At 37.3% G+C, this 14610-nt stretch overlaps 1 protein-coding gene across 1 annotated transcript in view; it reads right to left on the bottom strand.

Annotated features, from left to right (window-relative positions):
* The window catches only part of PLEKHH2 (pleckstrin homology, MyTH4 and FERM domain containing H2), a 54192-nt gene that overhangs the window by 11940 nt on the left and 27642 nt on the right, over positions 1 to 14610 (bottom strand). The window contains exons 10-22 of the mRNA XM_036381379.2: positions 14343 to 14437; positions 13562 to 13706; positions 11310 to 11446; positions 10095 to 10205; positions 9743 to 9829; positions 9068 to 9226; positions 8723 to 8803; positions 6383 to 6562; positions 5511 to 5619; positions 5295 to 5407; positions 2966 to 3145; positions 913 to 1010; positions 272 to 449 (exon numbers count right to left, since the gene is read on the bottom strand). Coding sequence (XP_036237272.2) covers positions 272 to 449; positions 913 to 1010; positions 2966 to 3145; positions 5295 to 5407; positions 5511 to 5619; positions 6383 to 6562; positions 8723 to 8803; positions 9068 to 9226; positions 9743 to 9829; positions 10095 to 10205; positions 11310 to 11446; positions 13562 to 13706; positions 14343 to 14437 — 1673 coding nt within the window. The remainder of the gene's footprint in view (positions 1 to 271; positions 450 to 912; positions 1011 to 2965; positions 3146 to 5294; positions 5408 to 5510; positions 5620 to 6382; positions 6563 to 8722; positions 8804 to 9067; positions 9227 to 9742; positions 9830 to 10094; positions 10206 to 11309; positions 11447 to 13561; positions 13707 to 14342; positions 14438 to 14610) is intronic.

Raw genomic sequence — 14610 nt, 5'->3', positions numbered from 1 at the left:
CATCTGGTGGTCAGGTTAAATAAGAAACAGTTTTGGCAGTTCTCACTCTTACAAGGTTTTGCTTTTTTCTTTCTCTTCAAGGTTTTCCCCCAAACCTTTACTCTTAGTTGATCAAATCAGATCACAAGTGCTTTGTGCCTGCCATTGCTGGCACTGGCACAGGAGGAAACTCGAGCCATGTTTACCTTCCTCTTTTTGATGTACTGCTTCGTGTATGTGCTGACAGCAGGGGGCTGGGAGAGCTCAGATTTCGTGGCCTGCATGACATTACCTGATATATGCCATTCATGAAATGAACTGGAATACTGAAGGGCAGGGAGTGGTGGTAGGGATTTCTCAGGAGAGTGGAAAGGATTTCCATTCTGGAAGGTCTGGCTTCTCGGTCTCCGTTCTGCTGGGTACGTTCTACACAGCGCTGGCAATATATAGCATATTTCCCAAATTCAGTCCTGTGGCAAAAAGAGAAATAAGGCAGTTCCTGGGGACTGATTGAAAGGATAGGAAACTGTGAGTGAATATTTCTGGAGAGGCCAGATGGGAGGACATTGAGATTTCACTCGGTGAGATTTCCAAAACATTTTTTTGCATGTGGAATTAGAAAGAAAATTAGTCAACTGAGACCAGCAGAATTGTGCCAAAGATGAACATGGCACAGGGTGTGTTGTGTAACTGCCATATTTTGGTTTTCACAGTTTTGCAACAGTCAGAGTATGCACTGCAAAATATTTTTTTTAAAACTTACAATTTTCCCAAGTGATGCACAGAAGTAACATGTACTATATTTTAGTAGCAATTCTACTCAAATTCATTTTAAAATATACGTCAAAAGATCTGATATATTACAGGAAAGATTGAAAACAAGGTATTTCAAAAAGACCAGTTGACTAGCTGGGTAATAATATTCAGGCACACCTGGAATCTGCATTCTTCTTTAAGTGAAGTTTAAGAAGCCAAAGGAATGGATGCTGGGGCAGGAAGAGTCCAACGCAGAGGGCCAAGAGCTGCAAGCCCTGAGCAAAAGGAATACATTCACTGTTTTAAACATCCTACAACATAAAACTTCCTGCTGTGCCTGCTGGCCAGCAGTGCAGCTTACTGCCAAGTTGAGACTGCGAAAATAGGAATGAAAAAACCAGAGAAAAAGCTGAGTAAATAAGCATATAACCTCATTGAAAGGCCCAATACTCTCTGTCTATTTGCATGTGTACACCCAGTTTCTTTTGGGGCTGGAAGTGGGAAAACAGCTGAGTTTGTATAAAAAGCAGTTAATACAAAGGAACAGAAACACTTGGGCTGCACGCCCAAGCATTATGATATGAGGAGAAGCCTGTGCAATTTTAATTCAGCTCTCCTGTTACACATATTATGAAGCAACACATGAGACATTTTGTCTCCTACCAAATTTACGGTAACTATTGAAAAAAACAGTAATTCAATATTTTGGTATATTGTTGTTGCTCAGTATGTATTTATTGGTTTCACTTAATACAGAGTGCTCTCATGTACCCTGATAAACACTTACTAACATTGCAAGTACTTTTCTCAAAATCAGTATAGCAACACTTCACACTGAGATTTAAAAAATGTTTTTTCTCTATCTTGATTTATCTGACTTGCCTGGTATTAAACAGAAAATTGACCGCACTGGCACAGATACTCCCTTTCATCAAATATCTATACTTTGATGGAGGATAGCATTGGCTCTGTTGAAGGTATGCACTGCAACAGAAGCAAGGGTAGGAGACTACAGCAGGAATTTAGGACTTAAAAAACTTAGTGTAAGGCTGATAACCTTTTACTGCATGTATTAGCTCTTAAAAATCATTTCAGGGGGTAAGAATAACAAGTTATTTACCTTCATCAGAGGGAAGACCTTGCCAATGGTAAGAAGAGTACCAAAGAAGAATTATAGTAAGTTTAAATTCCATCAGCCATACGTAGCTTCAGTGTGTGCTAATTGATGTGAATGTACCATGTCTGTTATAAAAGCTTTGTGAATGTTTTAGCTGTGCACACATTGAATCATAGAATGGAAGGAACCTTAAAGATCATCTAGTTCCAGCCCCCTGCATTGGCAGGGACACCTTCCACTAGACCAGGTTGCTCCAAGATGGATTCAACCTGGCCTTGAACACTTCCAGGGATGGGGCACCCGTGGCTTCTCTGGGCAACCTGTGCCAGTGCCTCTCCAACATCAGCCATCTCCCAGGTACAGGCTGTTTCTAACCAACTGGTATGGCTGCTGCTCATGGGCTACTTTCTGTGGTAAGACAAAAACATGTCTATTACAGAAGCCTTGATATGGTAGCTTCCTTTCTCATTTTCTGATCAATCTCCTAGTTCTGTAGGCATTGCTCCATCATAAGTGCAATGTTTCAGTTCTGTTAATTCTATGCAAGCTCCACATACTGGCTTTCCTTTCAATTCATTTTGTGTCTGGATATCAGTGAATAGCTGGTAGTGGACAAAGGGAGGAATTTCATGTCTTAATAATGTGCATGCAGAGTGAATGCAGAACAGCATGGCACACAAGAGGGGACATCTATCAGAAGCCCTGAGCCTTATCTGATATTCCACTACATGACACCACAGCTTTACTTCACAGTCATGCAATTTGCTATGTGGCTTAGCCCACCAAGCTTCCTGAGGCAGCACCTCTCTTAGGAAAAAAGCAGTAAAAAAGAATTAGGTTTCTTACATTCTTACTTAACACTTGACTTGAAGACAGCCCATTTTATGTCCACCCTTTACAAACAGCATGGGCTGAGATATATTCTACCATCAGACACACATATTTTGTTGGAGAATAACATCAGCTTTGTTTCAGGAAAACACAGCAGCAGTGAATTGGATCTTAACTCAGCAGATGCTGCAGAAGAGCAGAGCCTCTTTACCATCCTAAGCACTCTGTGTAGTTCCTTCATTGCTGCTGAAATCACCACCATTAAAATAAATACTGGGTTACCTGTATTGGTCCTGCCTGGTTTTGTGGATGTCGACGCCTGGTCTGTTTAATAAGTTGGCAACAGATCTCATTTTGAAGTTCAGGATGTGTGAGGCAGATCTGCAAAGCACTTTGGGCCAAAGATACATGGTAATCAATGGCAGGAGAGTCAACTGCAGCATTTATAAACAACTGGCAGGTCTAGATATAAAATAATAAGCAAGTGAGTTTACATACAAGGGAGTTTCAGCAAATCTTTAAGATGTTCTGTATATCAAAAGTGTACTTTAACTGAAATCACAATTAGTTAAATTAGTTTTCCAAATCATCAGTAGATTTGGAAAGCTCTGCTGGTTCTGCAAAATGGGGTGAAAAGGGGCCAGAATGGATATAAATCTATACAGAGAGACTTGAGATAAAACACTTCCTACAACCTGTGCTGTTCACTCTGTATCTAACAGAGTGAACTGTAACAGGGGTTGGAACAATTGTGGTGGCAGGCAAATTTAAGGACATGATGAACACAGCTCACCCCTCTACAGGACTTGGAAATTCAATGTCTACAGCTCTCAATGCCAGACAATGTGAAATGCTTCTGTAAGTAGTGAGCACAACACGGCAGCAAATACACAGATAAAAAATCCATAACTCAGAGCCATTGATTTACATCTTGGCTTTCCATGGTATTTTTACTGTAGGATAAGTATGACCTTGCCTATAGCCAGTACTGTCTCAGGAAAGCCAGCATTTGTTGTGCTGTGTTAGAAGAAAGGATATATATCACTTGTTGCATTTACTGTATACAATAGTTGAATTTTTAAGGGATATAAGCAAAAATACAAGAAGTGGATGGAAGCCCAATCTATTTCTAGTCTATTGTTATCATAAATGGGATAACTGAAACATGATGTGATCTGTTTCTAAATTCCCTACCTGACTTCTAAGCTGATTTATACAAGGTTTCAATGAAGGTCATACAAGTAATCTCTAATTAATTTACTTTAGGCAAGTGTCTGTGATTTGAATTAGGTCTGAAAAGGATTTCCAAGTAGATGTAAATTTGTTTTATAAATCAAAGAAGTACATTTCCTTGTAAATTTTCATGCTGCAGGGTTGCAGAAAATAAGATGAATGTACTTATTTGAAGTGTTTCAAACATCCCAGAGAAATAAGCTGGAAAGTTTGCCTAAAAGTGTCCATCATGAAACATACAGTGCTTGTCTTGAATTCCTCTCTAGATCTGAACCATAACATCAAAATTTTCCAGATAGTGGATGCTTCAGGGAATTTGTTCTTTAGATTTGTCTAAGTTTTGTGGAGAAAGTTCATTTATCCAACCTCCACGCTTCCAACTTGTAATTTATTTCACAACGTACAGACAAAGGAACAGCAATTTTATTTTGTGTCTAAATTAGCCTTTATAGCCTGGAAGAGGTTAATGGCATTGCAGCATACTCCCTCTCATAGGCATTAACTACCTACCTGGCCTCCAACTGGCAAAGCTGTAAGGCGCACAGAATTTCTCAAGAACCTAGCTGTGGCTCAGTGGTTGTGAACCACTATGTCTCCTAATCATAGAGCAGTTTTACTACACTGAGACATATATATGTATGTGTATTTTTAAAGATCTGTGAGAATCTTTAAAAGTGAACTCAATTCTTGTGAAATACTTTTAATAATTTTTCTATGGAATATTTTCTCTATTTATATAACTGAATAATTGGTCTTTTAAGAATAGCTACTTCATATGAAAATATTTTCTTTTTATTAAAAAGAGCAGTAAAATCCATGCTTTCTATCTCGGTTTTAAATAATCCATGACTTGCCTAAACTTAAAATTTACTTTCTTTTTCTTCTGATTTTTAAAATATCTCCCAGATGATTTAAATGTATCTACATCAAAACTTTTGCCTATGATTTTTTCCCTGAGTCTAACTGAAAAAAACAGTATTTCAGATACAGTTTTCTGAATGCAGACATCTGTCCATGCTGGTAGATTCTTTGGAGCTATGAACTTCAAGGTAAAATTATTATCACTTATGATGGTCATGGATTTCTCTACTAACTTGCACTTTATCAATAACTTATCAAATAAGTAGGAACACCAAAAGCTGAAGCCTAAACTGCTCCGTCATAACTAAAGATTATCTTTACATTGTAAGTGATAGTCTTTGGTGAGGTAATATGGGCACATTTTGCTGCTGTCCATTAATTACCTCCATGAAAGATAAAAAATAAACATCTCTTTTTTCTAATCTGTTGCATGTATCTGGTAAGCCACATAATAGCCATTCTTTAGCAAAGAGTTAAAATAGTCAGTTAATAAAAAAGGCATCTGCTATGGTTTTACCTTAAATAATTTAATTGCTTCAGTTTGCAAGGCTTCTGATGGCAGTGTTGTAAGAGGGGAAGTAATTCCTTCTTTGCTATGGCAAAGGGTAGGATGTCTCCAAATTTGAGAAGCTAAACGGATAAAATATATACATTTTGCAATTAATTCAGTTCATAAGTACATTTACTAAATAAGCATTGGAAGATCAACATGTTGAAATGAAAATTAACTTACTGGCATCACCTTCCACATTTAATAATTTGCAAAGAAGTTGTTCAAACTCAGATCCAACATTTACACTGGTACTTCCAGCTGCAACTGTCAGATGATAAAGCCACGTGTCCTAAAGCAGAAAAACATAGCAGCTCATTCATTCTGTGCTGAAAGGACCTGCTCCAGCAGGATTCTTCTCTCAACTTAAAACCCTACCATGCACTCCTTTTGAAGCCCAAAGAAGTTTGCCTTTGGTTGAATAAACACACATTCATAGTCTCTATGTTACAAGGAAGATTGGACAGTGCTCTCCAAAAGTTTTTACCCTCAGAAATCATGTCTAATTATCAGGGCATTCTTCCTTTCCTCTTCCAAATGCTTAAGTCATTTTTTATCACTGCCAGATCCTGCTAACCTGGGGATAAGTCCAGAAAGCAAAATGATACACGATATCAAGATTTCTTGGGAACAATGAAGTAACAATAATAAAAATGGTTTTGACCCCACCTCTCATTGCTCCTTTACTACAGTAGGGCAAGTCTGTGCTATGTTAGTATTGTCAGTGAAAATGGATACAGTACCCTGTAACCTCTCAGCTACAGCTCTGTCTACAAGTTATTGTATGTGAGCAAAATTCTCATTACAGCATGTAAGATATTCTGCACTATCTACTTATGTAGGCAATTTTTGTCTATTTTAACAAGAATTACCTACACTAGCATTGATTTGCAGACAAACTCTGATCAATGTTAATGAAGGAGAACCTTTTCCTTGTTATATCAAAATACAAGCCAGGTGACTTGTAGTCCTTGTCCTCTTCAAGAAATATTCATATCACAGCACCATACTCATAGATGTGCTACTGAAACTCAATAAAAACACCCATATATTACCTTCTCATGTTTGGATCCTATAAGAAGATAAGTGGGTCCTTGGTCTTTGGGGTGGATAACAACAGTGTAATGGGTTGATAATAAACTGCGACCACTGGCTTCGTAATCTTCATCAGAATCACAGGATCTATCAACTTCTTCAACCTTTGCCTCAAAAAGCTTGATTTGACCAAGAGGAAACTAAAAGTAAATATCAAAATTGGTGAGAGGGATAATGTTTGTTTCAGTGCATACTGATTTTGTATTATATATTATTATATTTATTATTATACACAATTTTTTCTTATTCTGCCAATAGAAATTAAAATGTGAACTACTATCCATACCCATTTGTATTTACTCATTTTCAGTCCTGCCAAGGAATTTCAGATAAGCCAGATCTTGCAGAGAGCAAAATGAGACTAACATGTGCCAAAGTCTGAAAATAAGGTTTTCAAAAATTCTTTTCCAGATCTGCCTCCATAGATAGCTAATGCAATAAATGTACATTAGGGTGAGAGAAGTCATTCTTCAGAGTTCCCAAACCTGGTTCCAAGCAAAAATTTCCTGTGGCAAGCCTAGATCTTTAATTATGATCTTATTATTTTAGAGGACAGGAATGTGTTGTTGATGTATCTGGTTTGTTCATAGTCTAAATTCAAAAGTTAGATTTTTTTGTGATAGACCTTCTAGTTGCTTTCTTTCTCCAGTCTGAGAGATCACAGAGCTTCAATGTTGAGATGTTTATGTAGTTAGCATCATTTAGCAGAAAATACTTTATCTAAAAAAGCCATTCAAGAGGAAATTTTCACAGAAATAATTATTTCATAGCCCTTATCAACAGGAAGCCTCAACAAACACAAATACAGCATGAAATCACTTCACAACTGGGTGATAGGACTGAGAGAGGCTGACTGGCTGCTCTACACAAAACTCCCTCCTCTCACAGCGCCACTGGTAAGGATTAAAAAATGATGTGGTGATTTGTATTTTCTGTAGTGCTTCTGAAGCATTCAACTTTTTGAGTAAGATAAGATTCTGAGAATCAAAAGATGTCGTTTCACATGTAAGTAGTCAAGATTGATTTATTCACCAAGTTTAACTAAAACACAATTGGCTGGCATTTTAGTTTGAATTCCATTTTGAAAGGAGGTCAATTAAATGGCCTCCGTTATTGTATTAACCACTGCAGATTGTGTAATTTATTTCTGTACAGCCACAGTCAGCTACAGAAAACATGATTTTAATTAGCATATTGTTGAACATTAGAAATAAAGTAGCTTTGGAAAACTTTTCATACATATTCTGCTTACAAAAGCTGAATTCTCATTCTGTTCCAAGTTAGCAAACTCGTTTCAATTTTACTTTAAAAGGGCAGCTCAACTTCTTCCAGATGTGAGGGAAATATTCACAAGAATCCAGCAAAATTCTTGACTAAAGAGCATGCTAAAATGCCAAAATATTCAGTGGTAAAAATGTATAAATTAAGATATGTAAAACAGAGTTTTTTCCCTAGGAGAAATTGTAAATTAATTTTAATGTCTCTGTAGAATGAGCTTGAGATTATATTTTAGCCAGTTGATTCCCAAACCCTGTTTTACATTGTTTTTAAGAGCAAAAATTTGATGGATGGTTACTGCTATCTTATTCATACAGTTCTAGAAATGGGGTTTTGTTGAGGTTTAAACGGCTACAAAAGGAAAGGATGACAAAGGGTATAACTGGCTCTATGCAAAAGCCATGAATTACTGACTCCAGTGTGATTATCTTCTTAAAACAGAAGTACAAATACAAGAATTTCTACTGATTTTTTTTATAATGGCTCAGTGGACTATTCAAAATCCTGTTTCTGACCTGCCTCCATTAAAAAGATGTTTCTTGGTGACAAAATACAATGCCTTGGGAGCAAAGGGACAGGTGAAAGTTATGTCTAGGAAGCATCCTAGCTCTTACAGCACTGTGTACACACAGTGACATCCCAAAGAACAGGATTTGGAAGTCAACTGAGGGCAGAAAGAACATTTAAATTCTTGAAACTTGCAGTCACTGCCCACTGCAAGACACATAAGAAAGGGTTTGTTTCCAGAACTACATGACAGCTGGGTCTTTTCTGATGCCTGTCAGAAAGGGACACCTGAACTCCAGGCAAACCAGTGTCCCCCTTCATCTAGGGATAACATGCATAATGTGGATCACATCCTGTAGAAAGAGACCAGTGGATGTGGTCTGCATTGCTGGCTATTAGACAGAATCTTCCAAGTTGACAATCTGTGTATAATACGAAGGCCAACTGTACCTTAATAAAGATGTAGGTTTCTGTTTAAAGTCTACATTCTCTGAATAAACAAGAAAGGGACCTACCTTGTCTTCTTGATTACGGAAATAATACAAAGTTTTTCCAACTAGGGTACACCAAACCCTTTTGGAATATCCATGTTTCACCTGTAATTACAGAACATCAGTAATAATCATGACAGAGAACTACCGACTATTTTCACCATCTCTGAACTCTGATGATATTGGGAATGCATATCTTGGTTCAAATTCCTATCCACATCACTGGACATAAAATTAAAACTGTGTAACTCTATTAAGGGCAAAAGAATCAGAGCATTAGATGAGATGCTCATTTAAAGCCCAGTAAGGCCACTGTTGGCCTAAACAGTGTAGGAAAAAAGCAGACTGGAGGAAGAAGTGTTTTCCTACCTTTGTAAGTAATCCTTTCATGGTTGGTTTGATTTCAGACTGTACAAAGAGTGGGCTGGCAGCCTGTATTTTAAGAACATTCTGCAGTACTTTGATCCATTCCTCTAAGATGTTGGGGGAATCTGCAGTCAGGTAGTATGTTCGTTTCTCTGTGGTCAGCTGTGTAGTAACAAGGAGTCTTGAGCTTCAAGAATTGACATATTTGACCCCACAGTGTGGGATTTGTAACATATACCACCCAATGTAGCTCCACAACTTCAGGGAGTTTATCTTCCCTGATGTACTTTTCAGTAATGATACATTCCATGACCAGACAGAGCAGAGAATCTCATTCTAAGTCTTTATCTGGGAAGTTCCAGGATGGCAAGTTGAAAAAACCCAGTTCTCCTTTCAGACAAATGAATTCTCTCTACCTCAATGGCTGACCCCAAGACTGCTCTCTTTATTTCTGTCCCATATGTGATGATCTAACCTTTGTGGCAATACAAAAAAAGACTCCAGGTAGGCCTTTTTTTATTTTCTGTCATTGAAACAATTATTTAGTTTCAAATGAAAAGCACATTATTTAATTCCAAGTCCACTCTTGGACTTCCAGTGCAACAGGGACTGGAACAAGGGGTTGGCTTTGGGGATGAAGGGAATGCTGAAACAGCAACAGAGGAGAAAAGCAGGCACCTGAATTGTTTGTTTTCCATCACCCCTTTCAATGTGGCTGGATGCATTTAGCTCAATTTGACCTTGAGGCTTTCGAATAACATCACTCTGGTATGGAAAGAATGGAAAAAGAGTATTTTAAAGCTACCAACAAACAGCAATAAATTAATATAAGACTAATTTAAACATTAATCTTGATAAATACTTTCTAGTTAGACATTGTGTACCTTGTACACCTCTTGAAGAAGTGAGTACTGAATCACTCCCTAACAGCTCAGAAACCAGAAGTGCATGCATTTTTTTTCCTTCTAGCAGCCTTAGATAATCAGTAAACAATCTAATACAAAATAGCAGGTAAGTTACATGTACTTACTGGAGATTTGTAATACAGCAATTCACCTCCTTTAAGCACAAACCACCGTCGTTTCCAGGTCTTTACTTTACCACCCATTTTTAACAGATATCCAGATTTTTCCAAAGGTTCCTGGTTGTTTAGAAGTTAGATAAAAAGTGGTTAGATACACATATATACCTCTGCCCCTCAGAAATAGGTATAAATACAGACACAGAGATATTAATGACTTAAAAGCATGCTAAATAATAATTTCATTAAGCTTTTAATCCAAGGACAACATTTTTACAGGTATCAATTAAGACAAATGTCATGCACATGGGATAACTAATAAATATCCCTACTTATTGTTATAGTACATGAAGGAGAGTAAGTGCCCTGAACTACACAAAAGAATGAAGAATATGATGATTTTACTTTCTAGTTTATATTAAACAAGGAGCAAGGTAAATAAAAGATAAATGTATTCTTTTTTCCCAACTCCAGGTCCTAACCTGAAAACCAGATATAAAGCACTGTAATTCTGACCTCCTCACAGACAAACCTCTAGTGTGTACCTCTGCAGAATAGAGTTCACAGTTTTACCCTGTGAAAAAAGCCTAAAATAATCTTCATCAGCAGGTAGTCAATGCACTTGTATGTTAAGACACTAACTACTAACATGAGCCATTAGAAGCTCCTGGAGGCTGACCAATACCTCATAATGGTTTGGTTTCTTTGGCCTGTCTTTACATGTTACTCTGCCTAGGATTTCTCTGATGTTTTCCCTGTATGAGGAAAGGATAGAAACTTATTACTGCACATAGATTTCTACTGATGACTTCAGCTCCTTCTTGGAATGCCCTTCTATTCACCTAACTATTCAAATAATAATTTTAAACTGTTCTGAGTTTAAAATTATTATTTTAATAGTTAGGTGAATAGAAGGGCATTCCAAGATATGCAATCTGATACCAGACCTGGTTCCAAGAAAGGAAATTTCAAGTAATTTGAATGGTATTCTGGAGTTGTCGAGCTGTTTTTCCTTCATTATATAGGAAAGCTTAGAATTATCTGCCACTTTCCTTCACTAATTACAGTTTATTTGGCTAACAGTGTTGGTATATTTTGCTGTCTGTACTCATAAGGCAGTCTGTGAGTCAGCAAGACTGAATGAAAAGGTTTGGTAGCAGTCTTTGAACATAAATATACACACAGTAGCTCAGGTGCACTTCTTCACAGAACTTCAGTACTCACATTTTTTCCATTATCACTAGATGAGGAAGAGGTCTTAGGAAGTTTCTGCTCTGGCTCTGAATAGTCTGTATCTACTGAATATGCATCTGGAGGAATAGCATAGTCACTTTCTGAGGTCACAGAAGACAGAGATGCACCTGTGGTAAAAGAAGAAAGAGAGTTCTTTATATATTTTTTTTTATTACATTAGAAACAACTGACATCAGAATAGCCATGCAGAAGGAACATCTTAATAGAATCTGCAGGCAAACATAAGTATCAACATAAATCCATCAGGAACCAAGAATTTATATTTATAGAATATCAGCACACTGAACTATTAGCTAATTCTCATTTTATCCATAATTAGATGAAGTTAAAGTCCCTTATAAATGGGATAACAAAAAAATGTCTTCTGTATATTATCACTTTCTGCTACATTACCACAGCTTCTTTAAGGAGGGAGTTAGTGCCATGAATCATATTCATTGTCTAGAAAAAAACCCCAGGATCTTTAATTAAACTAAACCTTCTTCCCCCTGCACTTTCTCTCACTCACCATAGCATCTGGATTTCTCAGGCAGCTGCCTGCATACTAAGAAGTCATACTCAACATCTGCTTTGTGTTGAAGCTGTAGGTGACTGTGTTTTGCAATCAGTATGGACTTGTATACCAAGGTTTTCTAAAAGTTTCACTTTCATATTTCAGAGGGAGTCTAGAGTTTATTAGCTTTAATCCTGAAAAAAATGCACCCTGCTTTCAATTCTAGTGGATCAGTAATAAAAATTCAAACTCCTCCCTCATTCATTACAGAAATATTTTCATGCATGTAAACGTCTTCTTTTGTAAGGACTAGTGTTCCACTCTGCAAGGTTATACTCTCCAAAACTGAAATGAAAGCCTTTTTTTATTTGTTTCAATAATTTTCCAACTCATTTGCCAATTTTATTCTTAAAAAAAGCTTTTCTCATTTATTGCTTGGGTAAGCCACCAAGACCTTGGGAGTGGGTTCTTCTCACGATGGATCTTTCATAACAAATTGCAGTGAGCTAATCATGCTTTTGGTGAAATGTGTGACTGCCTACATTTTTTAAGAATGTGATCTCAATGAAGACGTGTACATATGTGTTTTGTGGTTAAGAAAGGTTTCCACACATGAAACAATGCATGAACAAAAGGAATGGTTCCATTTTACAGACACATATAAAGTGTAGGTGAAACCAGCTTTTAAATTACCCAATTTAGCTTCCCTGTTGTGTAAGCACATAACATGAGATATGTCTGCAGCCATGGCACTGGTTTCTGCTCAGCAGGATGGAGCTGCTGGGAAGCAGGATCTATGGGCCCTTTTCACACTAATGTGGCAAAACTACATCCCTGAAACAAGACTGGACTCCAGCTGTGGCTGCCACTGGAAAACGCTGAGTGGGACCAGCGGCTCTGTCACTCTGCTGCAGGGTCACTGAATGGAGCTCCTGGTAACTGGGATTTTTGCACGTCTAACTGAGACTGCCAAATAATGTTATTTAGCATTTCTAAAGCAATATTTAATGAGGAATCTTAACACTTGGCCTCACTGGGATCTTGGACTTCCTTAGTTTACACAGTGAAGAAATACAGAGATATAACACTGATAACATCACCTAATGAGGAAGGATGTATCTTTCAATATTATGAAGCACATTATTTCTATTTTGCAGATGGAAAACACAGTCACCTAGAACTATGAGATTTGTCTTCCACAAAACACAGAACATTACCAGATTTAAGTGTTCTAACTAAATCTTTGCACAAGACCTTAAGACAATCACTGTAAAAATGAAAGAAGTCTTCTATTGCATGAGGTGACAGAACCAAATAATTTATTAAGGGAACTTTTCCACCTGCTTTCTGATCACATGAAATTGTTTTATAAACTTGAATATATTTGTGTTTTCTTTCTAATGGCCATTTTTTTTCTAGGTAACTTTTATTTTTCTACAGTTAAAAGTCACAGGAATTCCTTGGCATGACAGAGTCTAGAATGGTGCTTTTTGCTTTAAATGTACAAGCCACTTTTCCCTTTTGACAATGAGATTAATGCCTTTAAAAGGTATTTATAATAACAGCAATAAAGCCATTTCTCCTGACTGAGTAACAGATCTGGGCTTTGAGAGCCTAGTTTTTAGATGTCCATACTATTTAGTGAAGAAATCAATTCCTAAGCAAATCATGTAAACAGCCTGGTTTTCCAAAGTTCCCAGAAGTTACTTGTTCTTATGGTTTTGCCCACCTCGTTTCATAGCCCGAGGACTCCCTGGACCACTTCTGCTCCGAGAGTCAGACTCGGAAGTCCTTGAGCTGGACCGAGAGCTGTCTTCTTCCTCAGATCCCGACGACTCATCTAGAAATGGGCTGCTGCTTATTTGAGTTGCTTTCTGCAGAAGTGAACACAACATCCTTTGATACCTTGCATAAAGGGTATCAGTCATTTCCCTCATACTGTGGCAGGCCTCTGCTGGCTCCACAGTACTCAGAGCTGTTCTTGCCTGATTTGTGAGTTTTGGCACAAAAATATTAACTTGAAACTCAATTCCCTCTGCCCTCTGCATACTCAACCACACCCATACTTTAAAACAGAAGCCTGAGGTAGCTCAAGGCATGGGTCTTTCCAAATTACAAAAGGCTGCCAGAAGACAAACAATGCTGTGATTACTGACTGCTGGCTGTGTGACTAGAAACAGCTTTGGCACTGACACAAAGACATTTCTACACATACACACACTTTTAATTATGACATTGAACGCCATGTGGTTCTGCTTAATAATTAACAAGCCTTTGGAAAAAAATCAGCAAGGAACTTAAGAAGAATTGACCTAGGCCAGTAACATTTTATAGGCAGTATTTTTTTTTCCCCCAGCTATTTGACATTTCTGTTACTTCTGGGGGTCTTTGATCTCTATACATCAACTTACAACATATTTGGCATGGTAGTATCAAATGTGAAATAGCAAGTTCCTGGATGTGAAGCCTAATGGTACTTTAAAATTTTCTTTAAACAGTAATACAGTTACCCCTTTCAAAGTGGTGTAGACAGGAGTGGTCATGTTCTTATATATCAGAGAAGTATATAATCCAGATATGGAAGATGAAGTCAGTGAAACAGCATCTAAAAAAGCAACAAAATTTATAAATTGCCTTCCTAATTCACCACCTAATTAACAAAAATTTTTTTTTGCATTGTATAACTGCTATAAAAAGCAAACTAACTCTTGAACTATTTTGGATGTGAGATTTATAGCTTTTTGAAATTTACAATGCTTTTAAAGATATAAATAAAAT

The sequence above is a fragment of the Molothrus ater genome, chromosome 3, assembly GCF_012460135.2.
Source record: "Molothrus ater isolate BHLD 08-10-18 breed brown headed cowbird chromosome 3, BPBGC_Mater_1.1, whole genome shotgun sequence".
Taxonomy (NCBI): domain Eukaryota; kingdom Metazoa; phylum Chordata; class Aves; order Passeriformes; family Icteridae; genus Molothrus; species Molothrus ater.
This window is presented reverse-complemented; position numbering and strand designations above follow the sequence as displayed.